Source organism: Microtus oregoni, unplaced genomic scaffold (genome assembly GCF_018167655.1).
Source record: "Microtus oregoni isolate MIOR12 unplaced genomic scaffold, Mior012 000017F_ref0000208, whole genome shotgun sequence".
In the NCBI taxonomy this organism is placed as follows: Eukaryota; Metazoa; Chordata; class Mammalia; order Rodentia; family Cricetidae; genus Microtus; species Microtus oregoni.
The window spans coordinates 3,861,834-3,886,697 of NW_024543076.1; the positions used below are offsets into that span (position 1 = coordinate 3,861,834).

At 52.1% G+C, this 24,864-nt stretch overlaps 2 protein-coding genes across 2 annotated transcripts; both read right to left on the reverse strand.

The window, feature by feature from the left end:
* Positions 1–481: 481 nt before the first annotated feature.
* On the reverse strand, positions 482–8,528 carry Grhpr (glyoxylate and hydroxypyruvate reductase). Its single transcript, XM_041667749.1, has 9 exons — positions 8,394–8,528; positions 6,852–6,982; positions 5,980–6,052; positions 5,380–5,496; positions 4,620–4,708; positions 3,668–3,772; positions 2,720–2,855; positions 2,070–2,200; positions 482–770 (listed from the first exon to the last, which is right to left on the reverse strand). Exons 1-9 carry the CDS (start codon positions 8,474–8,476, stop codon positions 649–651), a joined length of 987 nt encoding a protein of 328 aa, XP_041523683.1. The 5' UTR covers positions 8,477–8,528; the 3' UTR covers positions 482–648.
* Positions 8,529–16,584: 8,056 nt separating this feature from the next.
* LOC121458426 (60S ribosomal protein L26) lies at positions 16,585–17,098 on the reverse strand. Its single transcript, XM_041667712.1, has one exon. The coding sequence runs from the start codon at positions 17,068–17,070 to the stop codon at positions 16,633–16,635; it is 438 nt and encodes a 145-aa protein (XP_041523646.1). The 5' UTR covers positions 17,071–17,098; the 3' UTR covers positions 16,585–16,632.
* Positions 17,099–24,864: the final 7,766 nt, after the last annotated feature.

The window sequence follows — 24,864 nt, forward strand, 5'->3', positions numbered from 1 at the left end:
GCTTCTTCTCCACTGGCCGCGCTGCTGGGTGGGCTTCAAATCAGTGAGCCTCCAATAGGAATACTGCCATCCAGCAGTTACTCCTGCTTTCCCCTCCCCTGCACCTGCCTGTGCCATGGCTTTGCTTGTGGCCTGGCCTTGGGGAGGAGTGAAGGGTGATTTAATAGGGGCTTCTGCCTGGGGTGCAGAGGGAACAACAAGTAGATATGGACCCAGATCTTGAAACTGGGGATCCTTCTGCCTTCACTATGGCTGACAAACAGTGCTGACCTCACCACCTTTCCTGCAGCTCTCTCCTCTGCTGTCTGCTCTTTCATCATGGTACCGGTATTGGGTTCAGGTGCTGTTTCTCTGGTTCTCCTTGTCTTTCCTCCGTGAGGGCAGTGTGGGAAGCAGAGCCAAGGCAAAGCACCAGGTGCCCTGAGTCAGCAAACACAAGAGATGCTCTTTTGGTTAGTGCTGCCAGTCACAGGCCCAGACACCGTGTCAGAAAATTATTTAATGCTAGAATTATAGACTTTGGGCTTGGACGTGGCAAGCCCGTTTGCCAGTTCCCATGCCCCCATGACGATGTAGTGGAGGCTTCCACCAGGCTCTTTCCTGGGTCCAAAGTCCAGCAAGATGTCTCCATCTTGAAAGCCCATCTGGCTACAGCTTGAGTTCACTGGGCATCGGCTCCCCTCTTAGGCCAGCCAGCAAGTTGTTAGCTGCCAGCAAGGACATGGTGTTTCGAGTTTTGTAGGTGGCACTGCCGATGTGGGGCAGGATCACTGGAGGGAGAAGGAAGCGTTGGTCCCAGACCGCTACTGCACCCTCCGCCTGTGTCCTCCTAGACTTAGGTTCCTAGGAACACCATTCCTTCAGCTTCAGTGGAGCAAGTGCTGAGACCCAAATCCAAGCAAAACATTTGAACCCTTAAAAATATGGTAGGTAACAGGGAGTCTTGCTGCCTATCTGGACGGTGATTCCAGGCACCAGCTTAGCAGCCTAGCAGTCACCACACCCTGCACCCTTGAGAATGGTGGCACAGGGCTTCTGAACTGAAGTAACTCCATGATCAAACGCTGGGTAACACAGTAGGTGCCTCTGGTCCCAGTGCAGAGCAAGTGAGCGCCTGCCTGCCTTCCAGAGCTGCGTGGGGACAGGAAGCGGAGACAGGGCCAGCTTTCCCTCACAGCACAGCCAGTGTCCCTTGCATGCTGGCATGGGGATGGGCTCGGGGATTGCCAAGGGCTGAAATAATGGAGCCTTCACTCAAGAGGCACCAAGAACATGTCTGGGCTTCCTCTCCAGAAGGCATGGGGACATCCACAGCCCTGATGCCTCTCGGTGAGTCTAGAGAAACACCACCATTTCCTCAACAGGGGAGGAAAGGAAGTGCTGAGGCCAGGGTCTCAAAATGCTCCCAGGGCCAAAAGCACCAGCATCTCATTGGGAGCCCATTAAGGGCAGTCTCCGGCTGCAGTCAAAACCTGCAGAAGCCCTTAGGGCAGGACCTGGCAACCAGTGGCTCAGTCCCTCCAAGAGACAGAAAAAAAGAAAAAAAAAAAAAACTAGCCACCACAATTGCTGACAATGTACCAATAGCCAGAGCATCTGGGGCCCTGGGTACAAAGGGAGAAGGGAGACTTAAAATGCCTAAGGCCAAAGAAGGGGACTTCTGCCCTCAGAAGACGGCTGGTGAGCCAGATGTTGGAAAACCTAAAGCTGATTCTCCAGCCACATCAATGAGCTGGTGGCTGCTCGAAGCTTCAAAACTGGCACCAGCTGAAAACACCGGTGGTGTCATGACCTTTCCATACACTGGTAATAGCCATTCAGAGTGATGAGTTAGCCCCGTGAGTGGCTATAGGAGTGACATCAGCCTTACTTCAACAAACCCCATGGGGGCAGAGACTTAACTGAGCATCACATTCCTGTTAAACCCCAGTCACTAACAGCCTACACACTCCCGGCCCCTGGCTGGGCCCTCTGGGTTAGCATTGCCTCAGCTAGCCCCATAGCCAGGCCTGGACTATTCTCAAAACTCCATAGGGTGGCTACACATTTGCCTTGGAAATAGCTCTTACCACAGTTCTTCAGGGTCAGCAGTGGATGGCTTGGAGGCAGTGGTTCTGGGGTGGTCACGTCCAGCCCAGCTGCTGCAATCTGACCACTGGTTAGTGCCTGGTACAGGTCGTCCTGGTTTACCACATCTCCCCTGGAAGTGACAGAACAACCACAGAATGTATTTCCACTCATCGCCTGGCACTGACTTGTAAGGCCATCCGCATATGAACGCTAGTTTTCACTGGAGCCCTGCCACTCACTAGCTTGTGACAGAACTAATAAACTTACCTGGGCTCCTGAGGAAACCCTAACTTCCAGGCACACTAGAGGATGGGAGTATTTAACAGACTCTGAAGGACCCTCTGTAGGCCCCTGCCTTTGCAGCAAGGGAAGTGGGCCCGCGGGGGAGCCTCTGGTGACTTGCTCCCAGAATCACACTACCCTGAGCAAGGTTGGGATACTGCAGGAACCAGAAGGCTGTGCTGACCGATCCTCCCCACCCATTTCTCAGAGGACCTTTCCTGTGTTTGGTATGTTGGTTTACCGAGTTTGACATGACATCCTGAGCGCATGCACCACCAACAGGGACAGCAAAGCCAGGTCCCAGGGGTGGGCACTGCCCTTTCCAGGAGTGCCAGGGGACCCAGGGATGAGGGCAGCCCTTGGCTACCTGCTGATGTTGATGAAGACAGCTGTGTTCTTCATCTTCTGGAAGAAATCCTTGTTGCAGAGGCCCCGGGTATCAGGTGTTAAGGAGCAGGCCACTACAATGAAGTCAGACTCGGCAGCCAGCTGAGCAATAGGCACTGGGGGAGGGGAGGGGAGGGAAGGACTTCATCAGAGGCTGAGGGACAGTAAGATGGCACAGGCCAATGACATGGAGTAGCTCTCATCTCCCACAAAAGGACTCCCAGGATGCCAGGCACAATGGCACATACCAGTAATTCCAATGCTCTAGGGGCTGAGGCAGGAGGACTGTTGGAGCCCATGTGGGTTCCAACAGAGGACCACCTTAACTTGGAGGCCAGCCAGAGCTACAAAGCAAAACTGTCTCCGAAGTCAGTAGGCTAGGGAGGGAGATGTCTTGGTCAGTAAAGTGTCCACTGCATAAGCATGAGAACCTGAGCTTGGATTCCCAGGACCCACCGGAAATGGGCAAGACAGGAATTCCAGCCCCGGAGAGACGGAGACAGGTGGCTCCTGGAACTCACTGGCCTGTGTCTCTAGCCACAGTAGGTGTTAGATTCCGTGAGGGACCGTGTCTTAGAAACTATGATGAAGGGCTAGAGGGTGGCTCAGCAGTTAAAATGATCAAGAGAGCCAGAGTTCGGGTCCCAGCACCCACGTAACATCCTGAGGACACCTGTAAGACCAGCTCTGAGATGGGCAGAGACAAAGATTGTTGCTAGGGATTCCCATCCAGAAGAGAAAACTCCAGGTCTCGGCACATAATGGACGTCTGTGCCCCTGAGTGCCCTTCTGTGTCCCAAGCAGGTAGACTAGAGAACACATAAGGGTCACAGAAGCCCCCGGACACCTCAAGCTCCTCTATTCTGCCTGTAAATGCCATAGACCACCACTGCCACCACCATCGTGGTAAAATTAGGGTTTTACTTACCAAACTCGGCCTGGAATTCTGCTGCTTCCTGAGGCCTGGGCTGGCGCCCCGTGTAGAGAAATCTCTGGACACCAAATGGTTTCAGTCGTCGAGCAATGGCTTGACCTAGCGGCAAGGAGTCCACAGCTTGCTCCCACCTTCCAGAGGGCAAGTGCAACTGACCCTTCGAGGGGGACCCTTGTTCTGTCTTAGTGGAGCTAGGCTGCCCCAGTGTAACCAGTCCCTGGGCAGGGCACCGTTCTCAAGGATTCGGGAGGCAGTGCCACATTTTGTAGATGGACTGGCTTACACGGGCTCCACACGGCCCCAGTCATCTTGAGGGTCACTTGCTGACTTTCTCCAAGACCTGGATGTGGTACCTCTGAAGGTAGGGGGATCAAGAGGTCCCCTCTCTCCTTCTGTGAACACTGCCTCTTGACTTTGGAGACTATTGCCCAGCTGCCAACTTGTACCCCCAGACCTACAAGAGTTTCTCACGAATGTTACTGCCAACAAGCTTGGACCCTTGGGTCCTCAGACTCAAACACAGTCCAGGTTGTTGGTTTCCTCCAAGAAGCTCCAAGGATTTCTGGCTGGCCAGACAGGTTTACCACGTTCTCCACTCCTGTCTGCTGCCTCTATATGGGCAGGATGATGGCACCCTAGCCTCCTACCAGGTTTTTGAGGTCACAGCACTGAAGGAGAGGAGGACCCTTGCAGAGTGGGAAGTAGCCTGCCTTCCAGAACCGGGGTCCAGGGTTGATGCAGGCTTTCCCACAGTCAGCCGCTTCCCACGGCCAGCCCCACCTTATAGCCTTCATAGTCATGAGCTCCTGTGAACCAGTGAGCTCTTGGGGACTCTCGAACTTGCTTTAGTTTTTTGTTCTAGCCACACACAGCCTCTCCAAAGGACACCCATTGTGCAGGCTTATGGCACTGGAGAAGGCTGGGGAGCAGGTAGTGGGAGCCTCACCTATGCGCCCCAGCCCCACGATGCCGACAGTGCTCTGCCAGAGTCCGTAGCCGCACATCCACAATGGGCTCCACGTGCTCCAGCCGCCACTGTGGGGGGAAGAGGGGGGTTAGCCCAACCTTGGGAAGAGACGAGGGGCCACAAGAGCCCACACGCTGAGCACTCCCGGCCTTGGTCTGAAGCTAACCCTGCCTTCTGCCATGGGGCTAGAGTGGCCGACAACAGACTGGCTCTTTTGAAGCCACTAGAGGACACAGGAAGTGCGGCCATAAGGGGCCTTAGACAGACGCCTGCTTTTGCAGATGGGGAAGCCTGCAGAAGGGTGACCCGCCTGAGGCTGCACCGCCAGAGTTGGGAGCAGAGGCCACACACTTAAGATGTGGGGTTTCAGGACCCTAAAGCCACACAAAAACTGCCCTCCACGGAGAGCCCCTAGGAGGCCCGACTCCGGCTTCTTACCCAGAACCTGGTGGGCACTGATTGGAAAAATGCTTTCAGGTGTGCCCACACGTTCCGCACATGACGCCTTTGGGCACTGTCAAGAACGCTCCCTGCTCCTCACACTGAAGAGCCACAATAGCGAGACGTGGGCAGCTTTGGCTCCCAGAGCTACTTCCGGTCCTGCAGCTTGTCGATCCCAGTGCCGCAAGTGCGGATCCACTCCGGCGGCACCCAGATCTCCCGACTTCACTTCCTGTCCCCTCTAATGCAGCTCTGCCGAGTGCAGTCTCAGGCCCGCTGCCTTCCCACCAGGACTTACTTCTTTACCTCCTCTATGGCCTCTGGCAGCCGGCGGCTGGTCGTGAGCAGCAGGGAGACAGCGAGCTCTGCGGTGGCATCGGTCAGGACACCCGGCGTGTAGCCCACTCGGATCCCACTAGGAATCAAACACCTGGTGGTAACACGGGCCTCAAGCGCCACCTCCCCCAGTGTCTACCGATGGGTCACTTCCATGGTGTTGCTTTGTTCCTTCTTAGCTCCTGCTGCCGGGAGGCTCAGAACTGTAAACAGTCCTCATCCCCATCACTTCCCACCATGTAGGATGTGACCATGGAAGATCAGGACTAAGGTCTGGAGTGGGGAGCTACTTCTTGGTCCTGATGTCTTCGTTGGAAAGGGAACTAACACTTGCCTTTCCTACTTCTAGAATACCATGGAGATCAGAAGAGACAGCAAACATGACAGATGGGGTCAGAGGTCACTCATAGCTTATAGCTACCTGGGTTTCCGTGACTTGTGCAGGTGTCACTGATTTCAGCATCAGCCACTCTGCACGCTCACGGAGGCACACGTGATCAAGCAGAGAGCCCTTCTCGTCCACTCTGGCTCAGCCCTCACCACCCCACCCCACCGCGTTTACCGTTTCTTGATTTCATCCAAAGCCAAGTGGTCAACCCCTACTGAAAAGGTGCTGATGACCTTGAGGTTGGCTCCTGTTGTACAGAAAACACACGTGTGAGGGCCATCCCGGGAACCCCTACTTATTGTTTCTTAGATGAAGGGGAAAGCTGCCATCTTTGTCGCTCATATAAAGCTCAACACCCTCTGCCACCTACAGAGGCTCAGGGAGTGCACCGGCTCAACCACAGTACTCCTGGGTCTCCTTTACCCACACCAAAGGGCTCCCCATGGATACTCCAAAAGTGGTGGCTGGGATGTGACCTCCTCCGCGTGGGCCCTCCCCCACCTAAGCGGCTGGGTCCAGGCCAGGGGTGGGAGTGGTTCCGCACTGAATCTGGCAGCCACTGGGTCTGAAGCTCTCCTTAAACTGCCTCAGCGCGACTCAGGGTGATGCCCACTCTGCTCAGGAACAAGACCTGGGAGCACAGCGGTGCACACACGTGCTTGGTGCCTTTCAGTGCTAGGCACAAACAGCGCAGGGTCCTCTGTCCCGTGCACAGAACCAGAGAGATCCCAAGGTCACAAAGAAGGCTATGGCACAGCAGGAAGGTTCAGAGCCCACGGCAACCTCCTCCACTCCCCACTCCACTCATGAACCACGTGGTCTTTGCCCTTTTGGAGCCTCTCCAGAACTTACAAGCCAGACGGGGGGGGGGGGGGGGGGGGCGGACGGACACACGACACAATGTGTGCCAGGTGGAGCTACCGCTGGGAAAGCCCTCTGAAAGACAGGGAGAAGACCAGCTCCAAGGCTGGCCAGCCGCTGAAAGCTGATGTGCTCACAGGGCAAAATGCCCCTCAGAATTCTGCCCAGGAAGGCTCAGCACATACCTGCAGCATCCAGAAGTTTCTTATCCACCCGGTCAGAGAGGCGGCAGAGCAAGCCATGGGCCCCCACCACGCTTCGCTCCAGTTCCTCTCTGGGGATGGGCTCATCCGAATTCCACTGTTCCACTTCACAGCTGAGGGAAGGGAAGCCACTTAGAGGCCGCAGGGAGCTTCCTTAAAGGATGCCAGGAGCCTCCTGGGTGCTACAGCACAGCATGCAAAGATGGCCTTCCACTCACTGTGGCTTTCAGCTGGCCAAAGTTAAGGTCAGGTATGTGGGGCCTCAGAACTATTTGGAATGTGGTTGGGAAAAGGGTGAAGGGCTGCCAGAGTGGGGGAAGCTGACAAGAGCCGAGGGGGCCCCCCAGGCCAGAGCAGAGTTTAAAGCAGAAAGGGGAATATCCTAGGGACTAATCTCAAACCCAGAGAGAGCTCTCTCTCCTTTTCAGTGAGTCTCCAGGCAGTCCGTTGTGGAAGAAGTTGGGGAGGGTATAAAAGTGGAGGTCCTACACCAGATTAATAGGGCTTATCTTCAGTTATGAGTTCACAAAGTACAACACTTTGCCCTGTGGACTTGCCAGCTCAAGGGCGCCTAGCCGCGGGAGCATTGTAGTGTGCTTCCTTAGCTGTCTCTCTTGTGAAGTGCTCCTCCAAACCCTTGCCACTGAATTCGGAGCAGTCCCGGTGTGTGTGCACAGGACAGTGGCTGGCAGGGTCCCTGGTCCACTTGTCCCAGCACTTCAAGAACAAAAGTCCCAACAAAACATGTCCTCAGAAAAAAAATTCAAAACAAGTCACACACCCCCAACCCATCAGAACTACAAGGACCTAAGGGATCTCACCTTCTCCCAAACTGACAATGGCAGCGCAAAGCCGAAGTGACCAGGCTGTCATGGGACAGATCTGAGTATAAAAGGCCAAGCTTGCCACCTGGAGGCGGGTGACCATGGCACAAGGCACAAGCCCACCTAGCCTGTGTTTTCAGATCGGTGATGAAGGAATTTTAAGGCTGACTTCACAGTGCTGAAAGGACTGAAAGTTTGTGTTCACAGCTCCTGGCAAGGCTAGCGACTAAAGGTCCAACAGGAAGAACATCCAAAGAGCCGAGCCAAGCCAGTGACTGTCGCTGTCTGACTCCTGCCTGTCTGCCAGCTAACCTCAGAGGGTAAAATCCTGAGCCCGAACCTGGCCTCGAAGGCAATCTCCCTTCCCTGGAAGGCTGGAGACCAATCGCCTGGAGCAAGCTACACCTCGGAGAACTTTCTGAAAGACCGCCCCAAACTCCAAGGCCCCCTTCCCCCGCGGACACAGCGGGCAATTCCTGATCAAAAGCCCCCAAGCGCCACCCCCGCCTGCTAGGCACTGGGGTCTCGGGAGGAAGTCCCCAGTCATAGGGCAGCCCCCGAAGCCCCAGCGGCGTGTCTGGAGACAGCCAATCCATCCTGAGCAGGTGCAAGGGTGTCTGAGTTCGGGGACACCCGCCCGGGGGACGCGGCAAGGGGCCGGGGGCTCAGCTGCAGTCCGAGCACAGACGCGGGCGCTTACTCTGCAGCCTTGGCGAGCACAGTCCTTCCCTCGGCCGGTAACGAGCCAGTGATGAACACCTTCATGACTCGTGCTAGTTTCATAAAATCCGCAGCAGGGAACGAATCAGCCTAGCGTTGGGCTCGGCGGCGGAAGTATGGGCGGGGCCGGCGCCGGGGGCGGGGCCGGAGGCCCGGCTCTCAGCCACCCTGTGAGGGTGGGGCTGTGACCCTGGAGACTGAGTGTCCAGGAAAGAGGTGGTGTGTAAGTGTGTGCTGAGTGTAGGGCTGTATGTGCCCTCAAGGGTGATATGGCCTGGGGACGGCCAAGCATCCCTAGGAGCCTGGATGAGTGAGGGACATACTGAAGAGGAACGTGGATGCGCAGTTATGGATATGAGAGTCTTTCTGAGTACGCTATCAGAAAGAGGAGGGGACAAAGCACTGATGAGCCGTGCTAGGTCTACTTTAGCCACACTATCCCAGGCAGAGGCCTCTGAATAAATACACCAAACTCAAAGCCAAGCCTGGCCTGCATACTCTCAGGAGGCTTGGGGAGAAGATCTGAATCCAGATAGTATGTATACCTTTAATACTTAGGATGATTCCCTACATAAATCCACAACTGTAGTGGGGGAGTTTAACCCTTCATAGGCCACCCAGGAGAACTGGACACCTGCTGACTGGCTGGAGACAGTCTGAGAAAAGGTAGCGAGCATGCTGGGTCATGGGTAGGGTTTGCAGACGGGATTGAGTCTGGATTTTGGCTCTAACCCTTATGGAAGGTTTGGCCTCGATGAAATGACATGCGAGCCCTAATCTGCACCCCAACCCCTCTTTTTTCAGGTACATGAAGAGGATAACACTTCTGTTGAAGGTTGTTTTCTTTCCAGTACTGAACAGGGTTGCTTAGCCTGAGGGATGTGATGCCCAAGGTGTAGTGCTCATCTGCCTGGGGCTGAATGCCAGCTCCACCACCATGAGCAATCATTAAACTTTTGTGTGCCTCAGTTTCCTCATTTGTAAGGTGGGTTGTTGTGAAAGGAGTGCTTGCGCGGGCCCCTTGTTCCGTCCTGCCTGGCTCCCGGCCACCTGGCTAGCTTAGCTCCCGAAATAACCACATGGAAATTGTATTAATTAAATTACTGCCTGGCCCATTATCTCCAGCCCCTTAATGGGTATTGTAGTAGTGCTTGCCTCTTGGCTTGTTGAGAGATCAGTACGTACTGTGCTTGTAATAGAGACACAGAGTGAGGCGTGCTGATGTGTGCTTGTAATTCCAGCATTCAGGAGGTAGAGGCAGGATTGCAAGTTCAAGGCCAGCCCAGACTTCATAGCAAATGCTGCAGATCCTGAAGGCAGACAGGACTAGCTCGGGGCCCCAGGCCTGCCCGTCAGCTCTGCAGGTCTCATTTCAGGCTCAGGGCTGCTTAGTGACTTGCTCTCAGATCTGGGAGGGCCCCAAGGGCAACACACTGGTCTCGTCACTGATTTTATGGGGGCCCACGAGGGCTCCAGTAGATAATGTGCACAGGGTTGACAGACATCAACTGGCCCATTTGGGGTCTCTATTTTATTTTATTTTATTTTTGTTTTTGAAACACATTGACCCAGCTGGTCTCCAACCCACTATATAGCAGAAGATGGCTTTGAAGTTTCTGGAATTATGTGTACCCAGCGCCATTTTCTGTTCTCATCTGGGTTTGTGCAGAGGCTTTCCTCTGCCGCCCAGGCCTAAGTAACACATTAATAAATGTCTCCCCTACTGCCCTTTATCTGTGTCACTAGGCCACCGTGGGGAAAGGAAATGTCCTGAAATCTGTCAAACATTGACACAAAGGTCTTTTTTGTGTCCCCAGGACAGGCCTGCTGGAGGAGTTTGTGGCCTTGTTCAACTCTTTCCACACACGGAGGACAGGCAAGGGCACTGGGCACTGGACAAGCGTATCAACAGGGGTCATGGGTCCCTTCCTCAGAGTAAAGCATCCGGCTGACGTTCAGAAGGCTAGTAGGAATGAAAGCAGAGCACACAGCCAGCCGAGGGCCCTGCAGCCTGTCTGCTCTCTGCCTCAGAGGCTAAAGCATCAGACATTGATGATATTTATGCAGCTCACACCATGCCAAACACTTTCCGTGGGAACATCCCAGTCACACGGTTTGCCTAATCTTCAGACCAGAAGCTGAGGACAAGAGTGGGGGAATCTGCTTGAAGTCACACAGCCACTAAGAGCCAGTGCTTGAGGGCTGGAGAGATGGCTCAGCGGTTAAGAGCACTGGCTGCTCCTCCAGAGGACCCAGGTTCAATTCCTAGTACCCATAAGGCAGCTCACAACTGTCTTTAATTCCACTTGCAGGAGTTCCAACACCCTTACACGGACAGACCATTACAAGTAAATAAATTGTTAAGAAAAAAAGAGTCAGAGCTTGGACTCAAGCCCTGACCTTGGCCTTAGATCCTAGCTCTTCACCACCTGAAAGTGTTGTAGGAGAAAGGAACCGGGTGCCAGGGAAGGGCAGCTTTTCGCACTGGCTTGGGAGAACACTTGGAGGGGCAGCATTGTGATTAGAATCCAGAGGTGGTCACCAGGAGAAGATGGGGAGTCCAGGTGCCTGGGGTGCGCTAAAGGAGGCCAGGAGGGGCTTATGGCCTTGAAGCCTGGTATGTAGTGAGCTGTGGTTCTGGGTTCAGAAGCAGGAGTCTTAATAAGTTGCCCTGGCTGGCCTCAGTATGCCAAGTAGCTGGGACAATCAGCCTGCATTACCCCTACCTGGAGCCTCATTCTTTCTGTTAGTGCAGAACTGCACTGTAGGCATGCACCGTAACCAAGAGCCAGCCCTGTGGGTGGACACTTAGGTCGCTTCTCATAGTTTGCTCTGATGAGTCTTACGATGAAGAACTTCTGACACATGAGTTCTCCGATGGCTAAAGAAACCCCATCTTATCCTGGTCATCCCTCTTGGTACCCACAAGCCTCTGACTCCAGTCCCTGGACGGTAAGTTGGCAGTAACCCTGACTCAGAGACCCACCAGAAATGTACGGCTGTGACCGTCTACTTGCTATGTTATGACTAACCGCTTTTGACTTCTGCCACCTGCTTATGCAGACAGGCGTTGGAGGACGGTGTGAGGTTGCCTTGACTACCCCTGCTGGCAGAGCAGAGCAGCTCCTGGCTTGCTTGCGCAGGTTCTCAAGGTTTTCTTGTGCTTTTTACTTTTAGAAATCCTTCCTTGGGCTGGAGAGATGGCTCAGTGGTTAAGAGCATTGCCTGCTCTTCCAAAGGTCCTGAGTTCAATTCCCAGCAACCACATGGTGGCTCACAACCATCTGTAAAGAGGTCTGGTGCCCTCTTCTGGCCTGCAGGCATACACACAGACAGAATATTGTATACATAATAAATAAAATAAATATTTAAAAAAAAAAAAGAAATCCTTCCTTCACCCCCCTTCATATGGCAATCTCAAGTTTGGCTCGGGAACTGTCATCCTGTTAGCCATAATCATGAATAAATTAATTAATTAATCAATTAATTGTAATTTGATTGAATTTATGGTCTTTACCATAACAGCTTGAACTTATGTAACTGTATGCTAAGTTCCTAGAAGCAGAATTGCGGGGCCAAAAAATATGTGTACTACAAAAGAAAAAGAAAAATATATGAGCCCTATAAATTTTGATAGATCCTGCCAAAATGCTTTCCATGAAAATTATTCAATTTAATTTGCTAGCAGCAATGTATAAAAACACCCATTTCCCAGGATACTGTTGTTAAATGGTAATGTATCACAGCTTCAATTGTCAGCTCTTTCTTGAGCAAAGATGAACCTTCCCAAACATTTAGGAGTTCCGGGACTACCGAGATGACTCGAAGGTTAAGAGCACTTGCTGCTCTCGAAGAGGACCTAGGTTTGGTTCCTAGAGCCCACATGGTGACTCACACGTATCAATCCAGTCCTAGGGGACCTGGTGTTCTCTTATGGCCCCCATGGTGCACATATATGTGTGTGCAGGCAAACACTCAAACACATAAAAAAATAAACCTTTTCTTTGTAAAAAGAGCCTCTTCATTGCCCAGGACCTGTTGATGCCTTTGGCTTATTTAGATGTTACAGCCGTCTTTGTCTTCGGAATTGGTAGCACAATGAGGAAATCAGTCTTTTGTCTGCAATGGAGGTTGCCAATATATGGAAGTCTCCCAGTTTTCTGTTTATCCTGTGATTTCATCAATTCTCCTTTCCTTCCCTCCCTTTTTGGGGTGCGATGGTGATAAGGATGAACTCCAGGCCCTGCCCCCATCTTAGGAAAGTACTCTAGCACCAACCAGACTCCCCCCAGGCCTGTTTGTACGAATTTGTTTGAGGCAGAGGTTGTGTCGTCCTCTACCTCCTCATTCTGGGATCACATGCGGACTCTACTCAGATCTTGGAAATTTTTTCTATTTTAAATGCAGAATGTTTTTATTTCTGTGGCTTCTAGGCTTTGTCACACAGAGTCACTATTTCTTATCTTATCTTGTTGCCAAATGAATGATCTCCCAAACATGGTGGCTTAAAGCAACAGCCACCATTGTTGTTTCCTGTTGTTGTTTATAGTTTGGTAGGCTGCACACAGTGGCAAGTAGGTAGTAGGCGGGTAGTAGATGGGTCGAATCTCCTGAAGGCTTTCTCACGTTTGTGTTTGCTTGTTGATGCCAGTTGGCAGCTGAACTGTTGTTATCAACATTTACACAGGACCTCACTGTATGTCTTGGACATCCTTAGGGCCCAGAGACTGCCTTCAAGCATGGACCATGTGGAGACATTGAAAATGAAAGCTTTCTGTTGTTGAGGCCTGCGCCTAGGATGTCCCAGGACTGAGCATCTCCAGTTTCAAGACTCCCTGCTGATGGAAGAGGATCAGAAATCCAGGGCATGCATGAACATTGTCAGTGCCAGTGTGCTCCAAGGCATGCAATGCAACTTTAAAAGTGCCAGTGTGCCCCAAGGCATGCACTGCGGCTTTAAGCATGCCAGTGTGCCCCAAGGCATGCACTGCGGCTTTAAGCATGCCAGTGTGCTCCAAGGCATGCACTGCGGCTTTAAGCATGCCAGTGTGCCCCAAGGCATGCACTGTGGCTTTAACAGTGCCAGTCTGCCCCAAGGCATGCAATGCAACTTTAACAGTGCCAGTGTGCCCCAAGGCATGCAATGCAACTTTAACAGTGCCAGTGTGCCCAAGGCATGCACTGCGGCTTTAAGCATGCCAGTGTGCCCAAGGCATGCACTGCGGCTTTAAGCATGCCAGTCTGCCGCATTTTTTAAGCCCTTTTCCACAAAAAGTTTAGTGTTTAAAAACAAATCTCACACTTTCTAATTCTGGAACTTTTGTGGAGTTTTTCGATTGTTGCTGCTTTTGTCTGTTGTCTGAGACAAACTCTGACTATGTAACTCTGGTTGGCATAGAACTATTAAAGACCAGGCAGGCTTTGAACTCAGACTTAGCTGAGGCTACAGGCAGGGCACAGGAGGCCATATCGTTCATTTTGCAGCCCAGGTAAATGATAGTGACTCTGTGTGACAAAAGCTATCTTTAATGGCTCTTGGAGTTTTGGAAATTTCTTTTTTTTTTCATTCAATTACCAGTTGTAAATAATGTTCTTTTTTTCTGCTGAATTTAAAATTTCAGGGCTGTAGATGTAGTTCAGTAGGTGAAGTGCTGGCCTAGCATGTACGAAGCCCTAGGTTCAGTCCCCAGCATCTCCTAAACTGGGTGTGGCCGGACACGTCTGTAATTTCAGCACTCTGGAGGTGGAGTCTGGAGGAGCAGAGGTTTAAGGTCATCTTCAGGGACACAGTGAACTAGAGGCCAGTTTGATACTGTTTCTAAATAAATACATAACAAAAATTTACCACTATTAGATTACTGAACTCGGATCTACTGGGATCTATTTCTAAACTTTATATTCTCTTCTTCGAAACTCTCAGTTTGTCATAAGTGTTACCTGGGGCCACACTAGGCAAATTATTGTACATTTGTAGTTTATCGAAATCATTCCAAGGTTATTGATCGATTAGTCTGTCCTCTGCAGACTAAATTTCAAAGTCTGCTTGTGTTCTCTCTGGATGTTGGACCTGACTTTATTCATCTGCGTGCTTAGTCCATTAGCAATTTTAGCCATAAAGTACATTTTATTGGAAATAAAGTTTGCTACATAGCCTAGGCTGACCCGACTGCCTCAGCCTCTGATGTGTTAGAATTGCAAGCATGCACCATCAGTTTAAAACTGGACAATGGTGGCGCATGTCTTTAGTACCAACCCTCAGGAGGCAGAGGCAGGCAGAGCTCTGTGAGTTCGAGGCCAGCCTGGTCTACAGAGGGAGTTCCAGGACAGCCAAAGTTACACAGAGAAACCCTGTCTTAAAAAAACCAAACCAAACCAAACAAACAACAGAAAGCATTTTAATATTAAAGTACAGTAAGTCTCTAGTCAAGAAAGCCTAAAAGATGCCAACACCCCTCTCTCCTCTCTCGCTCCCTTCACAGTGAATTCCTGGTTTTGTTTGTTTGTTTGTTTTTTCCAGGAAGCAGGCACAGTCATTCCTCCTTTGGGTAGCAATGTTGGACACCCCTATAATGGGGAGGCTATCCCTAGAAGGCTTACCTCATCATATCAAAAGGTACAGCATCTGAAGCCCTTCTTCCTACTGTGATGAGGCGAACCTCCCTCGGTGGAGGAAGCCTGTGTCACAGCGTCGCGGGGGTCCCCTGCTTTCGGAAGCCTCAGTTCTGCAGTCACAAGGGACGAAACTGTGCTGACAAAGAGGCCAGAGTTCTGGGAGATCTGAGCAAACACAGGTTCCTCACTATGGAACTGAGAGAAGTCTGTGGTCCTAAGGATCCTGCAACAGGCTTTAAGGATGATGCAGTGGGGATGGGGTGGGGTAGGGTAGGGTGTTTCTCTGTGGAATCGCCCAGACTTTGTGGCCTGAATCACTGCTGAAGCATGGTGAGAAGCTGGCTGCTCAAAGGACCGGGGCCACAGACTGGCAAAGCCCTTCTGTCTAATTGGGGACAATTATTGGACTGTAGGCACCAAGCCCTGGACCGGGTCCTCAGGGAGCACAGGAGCGGGTGGCACAGCGGGATTGGCTTACACCGCACCCTGCTGGCCATGGGAGGAAATACATCCTTGGCACGTCCCGAAGGTCCTTGTTGGGCTCTGTTGTTCCTGGTGTTCATCCTCACAGTTTTGACACAAGCCCCTGCAACCCCTGCCCTGAGGGCTGGCTCTGGATCTCTACGACCTTGGTCAGAGGTGGCGAGGGATCTGAACCCAGGTCAACCTAGCTAAGCGTCTTGCTTGGTCATTGGTGACTTTTTCTGATCATGCAGCTTCTGTGAGATCCCCGGATTGATCTTCACCCTCACCTTCTGGAATCTGGAGGATTGCAGCCTTGTACTAACCTTCCAGCAGCTTCCCCAGAGTCCGGTGTCACTTCCTTCTCCACTAGCCTCAGCTCTGTCCAGCTTTTGTCCACTACAGGACCCCAAAGCTCTCCCTGCCCCCAACTTCCTTCCTATACCTGCCCAGCACACACATGGGCATAGAGTGGCAAGCTGGGATCTTTTGCCTAAAGACACCCGGAAACCTAACACCCAAGGGCTCAGCTCAGAGAATATGGTCTGCTTTCCCAGTCAGGGGAGGGGCCACAGGAGAAGCCAAATCAAACATGCAGCTCAATACTAGGTATGGACAGGGACTTATAAATGCGACACCCAATTGTTTGTTCAACACATGGTTAACAAAGCTCACATTATTCTGATGCTGGAGTTAACACTGACGGCCTGCATGGATGCCAGTCACACACACTGGGGTGGTTTGAATGAGAATGGCCCCCATAGCCTCACGTGTTTGCTCCCCAGTTAGTGTAATCATTTGGGAAGGATTAGGAGGTGTGGCCTCGGAGGAGGCGAGTCATTGGATCTGGGCTTTGAGGTTTCAAAGCTCATACCAGCCCAGTCTCTCTCTCTCTCTCTCTCTCTCTCTCTCTCTCTCTCTCCTAACTTGCAGGTCAGATGTGAGCTCTCAGCTGCTTCTCCAGCATCGTGCTCCCTACTGTGATGATCAGGGACTGATCCCCTGAAACTGTCAGCATGGCCTCAATTAAATGCTTTTTTTATAAGTTGCCTGGGTCATGACGTCTCCCCACAGCAATAGAACAGTTGTTTTTTTTCTTTTTTTTTTACTCAAGCAGTCTTTAATGAAAACTGTATGAGACGCCCCTACTCCTGCATCTTCTCAATCGTTTCTTCCTTGTATTTGCCCTTCTCCTTTCCTACTTGTCGAGACTTGGCTTTCCTTTCCAGGATCTTCTTTCGGTCTTTGTCCAGCTTTAGCCTGGTGATCACCACCTTGCTGGGGTGGATGCCCACGTGGACAGTTGTGCCATTAGCCTTTTCCCGCTGCACCCGTTCAATGTAGATGACGTATTTCTTCCTGTACACTTGGACCACTTTGCCAATCTGCTGGCCTTTGTAGTGTCCCCGGACAACCTGAACTTCGTCATCCTTTCGAATGGGCATTGAGCGAACATTGTACTTCTGTCTCAGCTCTTTGGAAAGTGGGGAAGACATGATCTTCCTCCGAATGTGAGAAGGTGCATTGAAATGCCGTTTGCGGTTCTTGCTCCGGTCAGAAGTCACAAAGGGATTGAACTTCATTTTGGCGGCTGCGATCCAGCGATGGCCGCAAGAGGAAAGAGCCAACTAGTTGTTTATTAAACAAACCGTCAACAAGACTCACATTCCCCCGCCATGCCACTAGAGTTAGCATTTACCCCCAGCAGGAATATCAGTCATGTACACTTTAGCAGAAAGAGCCCGTTTCTCCCGTATACCGCCCACAGCTCATTCTGGGGTCAAAACTAGCTTTATCTGAAACAGAATTTTAAGCGAGTTTTTATTGTGGTCATAGGTTTATTTCTTAAGATAGGGTCTCATGTAGCCTGGTCTGGTCTCAGACGTACTCTGCAGCCAAAGATGGCCTTGAATTCCTGATCCCCCTGCCTCTGCCCACCGCGTACTTGGATTATAGGCCTGTATAACCACACCTGACTTGTTTTTGCTTTCGCTTGTTTCCTTTTTGAGACAAGTTCTATTTTCCTGGTCCAGGCTGGCTTCAAACTTCTACATCATACTTATGAGTGCTGAGAACACAGGCAGGCACCACCATGCACAGCAAGATTTAAGAGTTCTGATTATGCCATCAGTTTGTTTTATTATTATTATTATTATCACCATTATTATGAGTCAGGGTTTTACTATGTTGCCCTGTCTAGAAGGGAACTCCCGTAGAGATCAGATTGCCCTCGAGTTTACGGCAATCCTCCTGCCTTTATCTCTGAAGTGTGCTGGATTGCAGACTTTGGTCAGCACTACACATCTTGGAGACACTAACCTTTTCAACAGTGCTCTCTCCAGACACAGACAAGGTGGAGAACAATTGAACCAGAGGCCGACACAGAACTCGGGCTTCTTTATGAGGCCTTGGGCAAGACACCGCCCTTCTTGGGACCTTACTTCTTTATTCATAAAGCGTGAAGCCGAGGGCTTGTAGCAGAGATCAGCAGACTTTCTCTTCAAAGGGCCGGACAGTAAGGGTTTCCTACTCTCGGGCCATCCAGCCTCTGTGGTAACCCCTTGGTGGTCCTGAGTGACGAGAGAGAGGCAAGTATCGGCTCAGTGAGAAGGGTTCATTTTACGACCAATCCCAGTACACAGTCAAGTTCCAGTCAAGCAACATGGCCACACTGGAATCCTGCTTCATCTAATTTCTTACTCTTCTTGTGTCTCCCTCCAGCTTGCCTCCTTGAGAGCAGGGGCCTGCATGCCCTGTTTGCTGATCCTGTCCAACTGCCTCATGCCCAGCGAGTATTTGCTAATAAACGGGGACGTCATTGCTCTATTGCCACCTAGTGGGCACTTCTCTGAACTGCGGGATTGGGAAGGAAAGGTGCTCGTGATTGACTCCAGGCAGCAGGTGGAGGTGGCTGCTGTGAGCCCTCCTATCTGTGTTCTGCTCCCCCAGTACAGAGCTCCTTGGAGGAGAGACTTCCTGGAGGAGGTGAACAGCAGGGGCAGACGCTGTGAGCTTGGGCATGTGCCAGCTGAGGTGGTCAGGAAGAGGGTAAACAGAGGAGAGGCCCCAGGAAAGGGAGTTTCCAGGCCAGTCACTTTGAATGCAGGATGAGGTCATTTACCCCACAAAGATCAGTGAAGCCTATGATAGGACTCCTGTTTTATGCACGGGGAAACTGAGGCACAGGCGAGTGAAATGGCATGTTTTAGGTCACAGATCCTCATAGAAGTGGATTTAAATGAAGACCGTCTTTGCAGATAGAGAAGAGTGTGTGCTTAGGTTTGTGTTTGGGGACTGTGGTTTGTTGGTGGGTACAGGATGTATATGCAAGATGCCCTTAATGCAGACATGAGCACAGGAGCCCAAAATTGGGGACAGCGGGAGTAGAGTGCCTGTCTTAATGATGTCCAGTAGACAAGGTCAGATGGCTTTTGTCCTGTCTAGACTTCAGTTTGTTGACTTGAAGTTCCCAGTCCCAGGCAGAAAGCCTCATCCTTGGCCACAGAGGGTAGCAGAGAGCTTTGTTGGGACCCAGTAGCACAGTGCAGCCAGGCCCCTGAGAAATGGAGAATTTGTGTTTGGGTTTCAGTTCCCAGTGAGGCACGTCCCCAGGGGCCGTGTGAGTGTGCAGTGCAGGTGGGGTGGGGGTTGGGCCTCCCCAAGAGGGAAGGGAAGGGAGCCAGCAGGCTCTGCCTCCAGGCAAGAGGAGAGGTGGGGGCACCCAGTCCCCCAAGTCCAGCGGCAGAGCCGGGCAGCCCCCACCTGCAAACTTGTGCAGCCTCATATTCCACAGTGGAAGTCAATGCCCTGTTCTGGGGAGCAGAGGGCTCCGTCCTGAGAGATGAGGGAGCTCCATTTCTCAGACAGAGCCAGAGCTCTAGGCTATGATATTCACACACACACACACACACACACACACACACACACACACACACACAGCAAGCCTTAGTCTCACATTTTGTTTGTTGGTAGTGCGTGCGTGCGTGCATGCGTGTGTATGTGTGTGTGTGTGTGTGTGTGTGTGTGTGTGTGTGTGTGAGAGAGAGAGAGAGAGAGAGAGAGAGAAAGAGAGAAAGAGAGAGAGAGAGACCAGGACCTCTCACAAGCAAGCACTCAACCACTGAGCTACGTCCCCCTACTCTTTTCCCATTTTTATTTTGAGATAGAGTCTGACTCAGTTGCCCAGGCTGGCCTTGACCTTGCAGCTCTCCTGCTTCTGCCTCCTGAGTAGCTGGGATCTCCAGTCTACACCTCAAGGCATGGCTGGAGTCCCGCTTTTGAGGTGAGAAAACAGGCTCAGACAACACAAGTCCTCCTACCAGAAAGAGACTTCCCAAGCTCAACAAGTTTAAGCTGGATCTGAAATCCACATCAAAACAAAATAAAACAAAGCAAAAGAAAAACAACAACACCAATGACTGTCCAAGGCCACCACCGCTCCCTAAGCTCTGTCCACAGCTGCCCAACCCTCCACAGCCTCTGGGCATCATTGGAGCATCCGCCTCTGCCCAGGACCTCTGCCGCCCTCCAGTTGTCCCCTAACCAGGTCCACAGCATACACATCTGACGTCTCTCTCTGACCCTCAGAATTCCTCCATGCTTCCACTGTGGAGCATGGAACCAGCACAGAGCAACTGAGGGTGGGGGTGGAGAGGGGTGAGAGCCCTTTCTGAGAACCTGACGCTCTGTCCACATCCTGCAGGCTGGACACCACTTGTAAACCTGTGTTTTATCAACAAGAGAATCCCCATAGTGGTGGACCCTGTCCCCATTTTTAAATAGAAAAGCTGATGGGTTAGTAGGGGACATAGTCTGCCTGAATCTTTGCAAGTTCCAGGCAGAGCAGCAGTCGGCGCAGCCTCAACTTCTGGTCACGGGACCATTTAATCTGACCTAGCTCCCTGGCAGCTGCTCAAGGTCCCACGTGTGCATCAGAGAGCTAAAGCTTCCTTCCATCAGGCAGAGACCGAGTGTCAGCTGGCCCACCAGCCCCGCCGTGTGCTTCTGGGAGACCTCAGGAGACTAGATAGTAGCTGGATTCTTAGGGCTTCCTAGGGGAAGCATGTTCCTTCTGCTGGGCCTTCCTCCATCCAGCTCAGGGCATAAGCTGAAGCAATACCAGAATAGTTGATTCTGAGATCTGGGACCCAGCATCTAAGGGAGCCTTTGCAGAGTGAGGGCGGGGAGCTGAGACCCTGAGCCAGGAGAGCCATTGCTTACAGAGGGTCAGAGCTCAGCTCCAGGTCATACAGACTTTGCAGCATGGGGTGGCAAGAACAGCATCTGTGCAGGCTCAACCATGGGTCAGGCCAGCTGTTGGTGCTAGAGAGCACCTGGATCCTGGCTGGGCATTAGCCCAAGAGCAGGCAAAGGGTCCCCACGAGAGCGTCTGAGGGTCAGAGAGACACCTTTCCGTCTTGATGCCACATAGAAGTCCCATTCTACCTCTGCACTCTGTGGAACTGTAGGAGTGTTTTCTCCCGGCACAGAAGCCCCAGCAGGAACGCTCCCTTCATCTTCGCCTCTCTAGTTAATTTCGGGCAAGTGTCTAAACCTGGAGTCACGAGAGTGGTGCAGGTCCCATTAGACCCAGCCTCCACCCTATGGGTGCCCTGCTCAGGACACAGCTGTCTTCCATGCTCCAGGGCTGGCCCTGAATTGCTCCAGGCTCTCCTCCACAGTTCTCTTTTGTTTAGTTTTATTTTAGGAGAACTCCAAATAAAACCCCCGAAGATCTCATTTCCACAATCATCTGGGGAACTCAGCAGCTCTCGGGAGGTCACTGAAGCTGAGAAGTCATCATGAAAGTAGAGTTCAGTTCACCAGAAAGTCCTCTTGGTTCTACCTCTGTGCACACTACCCCTCTCACACACCTTCACCCCCACCCGGCGCCCCAGCCTGGATCCTCTGCTCCAAGCCTGTTTCTACCTCTGAGGCGGCCTCCAGCTTGTCTCCTTGCTTCTGCTCTGGCCCAGCCCTGCTCCAGGACCCTCTGCACAGCACTTGTCCTGGAAGGAAGTTCTCCAAGGTTCCCACGTCCTTCAGGTGAAGACCAGAGTCACAACAGGGCCTCCTAAAAGGCATACCCCCCGCCCCCCCTGTCTCCTGCCTCCAGCATCTGGCCCTGGCCGCTACATTTTGCCCAGCCCACAAATCCCCTGCATGCGTTGTCCCCTGCATCCTCAAGTTCATTCACACGGGCTCTTTCCAAAGACCTAGACCAAGAGTCCTCCGCATACCGGCCTGACTGCAGACTGCCCATGCCGCTGAAGCCCCGTCTCTCTGTTTATCCCGTCGCTCTCATCCCCAGGCTGACTGAACCCATTTCTCCCTTTACTGTCCACCCCGCCCCACCTCCGACTACTGACAAGAGTCTCTGAGGACTAGCGCTTGTCTTCGCTCTCCGCTGCATGTCTACAACAGAGCCTGGAGCCTCACGACCAGTGTTTGGTGAATAGTCATCAAACAAACTAATAAAAGGATCGTGTCTGTCGTGCGTCAGGGTCCCAGTATACTCAGAGGGTGTTCCCTGGGCAAGTGGGGAGACACGTCCGGATTTTAAGTGTAAGTTCTGGCTTCGGTATGACTGTAGACAACAATTGACCCCGGATAGATCCGTTTTTCCTTTGGGGCAAACGCCTCCTCCAGGAAGCCCTCCCAAAGCTCTCCGGAACCTCCAGTGAAAGTGGTCCCACCCCAATTTAGCCTGAAACCGTCTTTCTTGTGGTATTAGACCAGCGATACCCCAGTGGGCCCTTGAGTCACGGCCAGAGAGCACCTGGGGACCAATTAAGCTCAGCTTCAGGGAGCTCACAACCACCCCAAGGTAGTCATTGTCACCCCCATTTTACAGATGAGCAACTGTGGTTACCACGGCTGGCATCACACAGGTTCTCCTGAGCCCGAAGGTTGGCCAGGGCTCAGTGCTTGGAGGCTGAGTGAAAAAGAAAATCTGAACTGTTGTGTGTGCCCATCCCCAGCATTCGCAGCCCGCAGCCCGTGAGCGCTGCCCTGCAAGCATGTGCCTCCCCTGCAGAGCATGCCCACGGGCAGCCCCGCCACAGCCTGGCCTTCGCTCTACGGGGGGAGGGGGGGCGAAGGGTGCTGCTTTGGAGCTGCACTGCGGGGGGGAAGGGGGGAGCAAAGGCTGAGGCTTTAGTGGCGCCCCCTCGCTGCAGGCTTGAGTGCACCCGCCGCTTGCTCAGCCCCTCCCGGTAAAGGCGGTGCGGAGATGGCACCAACTCTGTCTCCATGCCAGTCCCCTCTTTTGCCCTTCTTCACCTGCTAGAGGCCACAATGGCTGCATTAAAATGTGTGCCTCGGTTTCCTTCTCTGTAATGTGGGTAAATTGTACCAGCCTGAAAGGGTCAAAGTGTTTGCCTGAGGGAAAGTTAACCCCTCCCTCTCCCGAACGCCCCATCCCACCCCCGTGTGTGTCTGGGTGCACACACTTGTGTGCGCAGGCCAAAGGACAACCTCAGATATCTGAATCGGAGAACTCAGGTGGCTGGGGGAGTGGGATCCTGAGTTTGAGACCAATTCGGGTTATATAATGAGTTGGAGGCCAGCCTCGGCTACGTAATACAGTCTCACCTCAAACAAAACAAACAACAAAAGCCCAACAGCAAATCACTGAAAATACAAACACATGAAGATGTTGACGTCAGTGTGGTTTATAGCTGGGTATCGGGGGACACACTCTACCAATTCAGAGACAATTTTGTAATCACGCTGAGCCCTCGATAAGTCTTCAGCTAATGAAGATAACAGCCCTGATTCTCTGCAATGACTGGTGATGTTTAGGAGAACAGATTGCTTTAAAAAAAAAAAACGATTTATTTATTTCATGTGCAGTGGTGCTTTGCCTTCATGCATGTGTGAGGGTGTTGAATCTCCTGGAACCGGAGTTACAGACCGTTGTGAGCTGCCATGTGGGTCTTGGATTGAATCTGGGTCCTCTGGAAGAGCAGTCAGTGTTCTTAACCGCCGAGTTGTCTCTCCAGCCACTTAACAGGTTTTCATCAGCAAAAGGAAACATGGAGACTGTGGTGACCCTCAAGACTGCCAGAAAGACTTTTCCCTTCCTCTGATTCTCCACCAGTCATTTGATATAGGAAAAAAAGGGTGTGTGTGTGTGTCAATATTTATTCTCTCCTATCATGGAGGGGTGAGGACTGAGCTGGGAGACACTCGCAGAGGCTCCCTTGGGGCTCTGGCTCTGGCCTGGCAGGTCTTCTAAAGCGGAACCCAGTGCTGCCTCCTAGGAGCAAGCCTTGGGCAGGGAGATCCAGGGCAAGGTTGCCCTGGGCCACCCTCTCCACCCTCCCCAGGGCCTCTGGACTGCCCCTCCCCACTCCCCCGGGGAGACGTGGAGGAACCCGAGCCTTGGACTATTCTGACCCTGAGCTGGATTCACAGGAAGGCCTGCTGCATCCTTGACCCGTGAGGCCCTTTGGGAAGACCCTGGGAAACCCTTCTAACACCTGGTGCAGGTGTGGGCTGGTACTTTTTCCAAACTTCCTTTCAGTTGTAAAATGCAAAGTTTCTTCTATGCAAACTTTGCTAGAAATAATATACAACCGTCCTGCTGCTAGTGCCCAGCTTGGGAAGAGAACTTGACAGGGCAGGGTCTCCAGGATTTCCTCTCTCACTAGGGGCCTTTCCAGCTCTCACCAGGGCTCCCCAAATTCCACCTCAGGGTTTACCCACCTACCTGATGCAGCCTTTCTCTTGCTACTTGCCATTGGAAGTTGTGTGTGTTCGCCCTTGTGTGTCTGTGCCCCTCTATGTGTGGGTCTGTGTGTATATGAATGGTGTGTACACAAACACACACGTGTGCATGCGTGTGGAGGTCAGGAACAACTTTGTGGAGCAGATTCTCTCTTTCAACCAGAGATCAAATTCAGGTCACCAGAGATGTGTGGTGTCCCAGTTAGCTTCTCTCTTGCTTTCATGAAATGCTGATGGAAAGCAGCTTGAGGAGGAGAGGGTTTGCTTGACTCCGGCTCACAGTCCCTACTGGAGAGAAATCGAGGCAGGAACAGAAGCCAGGGCCGTGGAGGAGTCCTGCTTACTGGTGGGCTTCCATGCAACTAAATGTCTGTCTTTCTTCTCTCTCTCTTTCCTTCTTTCCTTCTTTCCTTCTTTCTTTCCTTCCTTCCTTCCTTCCTTCCTTCCTCTCTTCCTCCTCCTCCTACTTGTTTTTTGTTTTTTTGGACACAGGGTTTCTGGCTGTCTGGGAATTTGCTCTGTAGACCAGGCTGGCCTCGAACTCTAGAGATCCGCCTGCCTCTGCCTCCCTAGTGCTGGGATTATAAAGACAACACACCACCACTGCTTAGGTGTTTCTTCTTTCCTAATTTAGTTTATTCCATTCT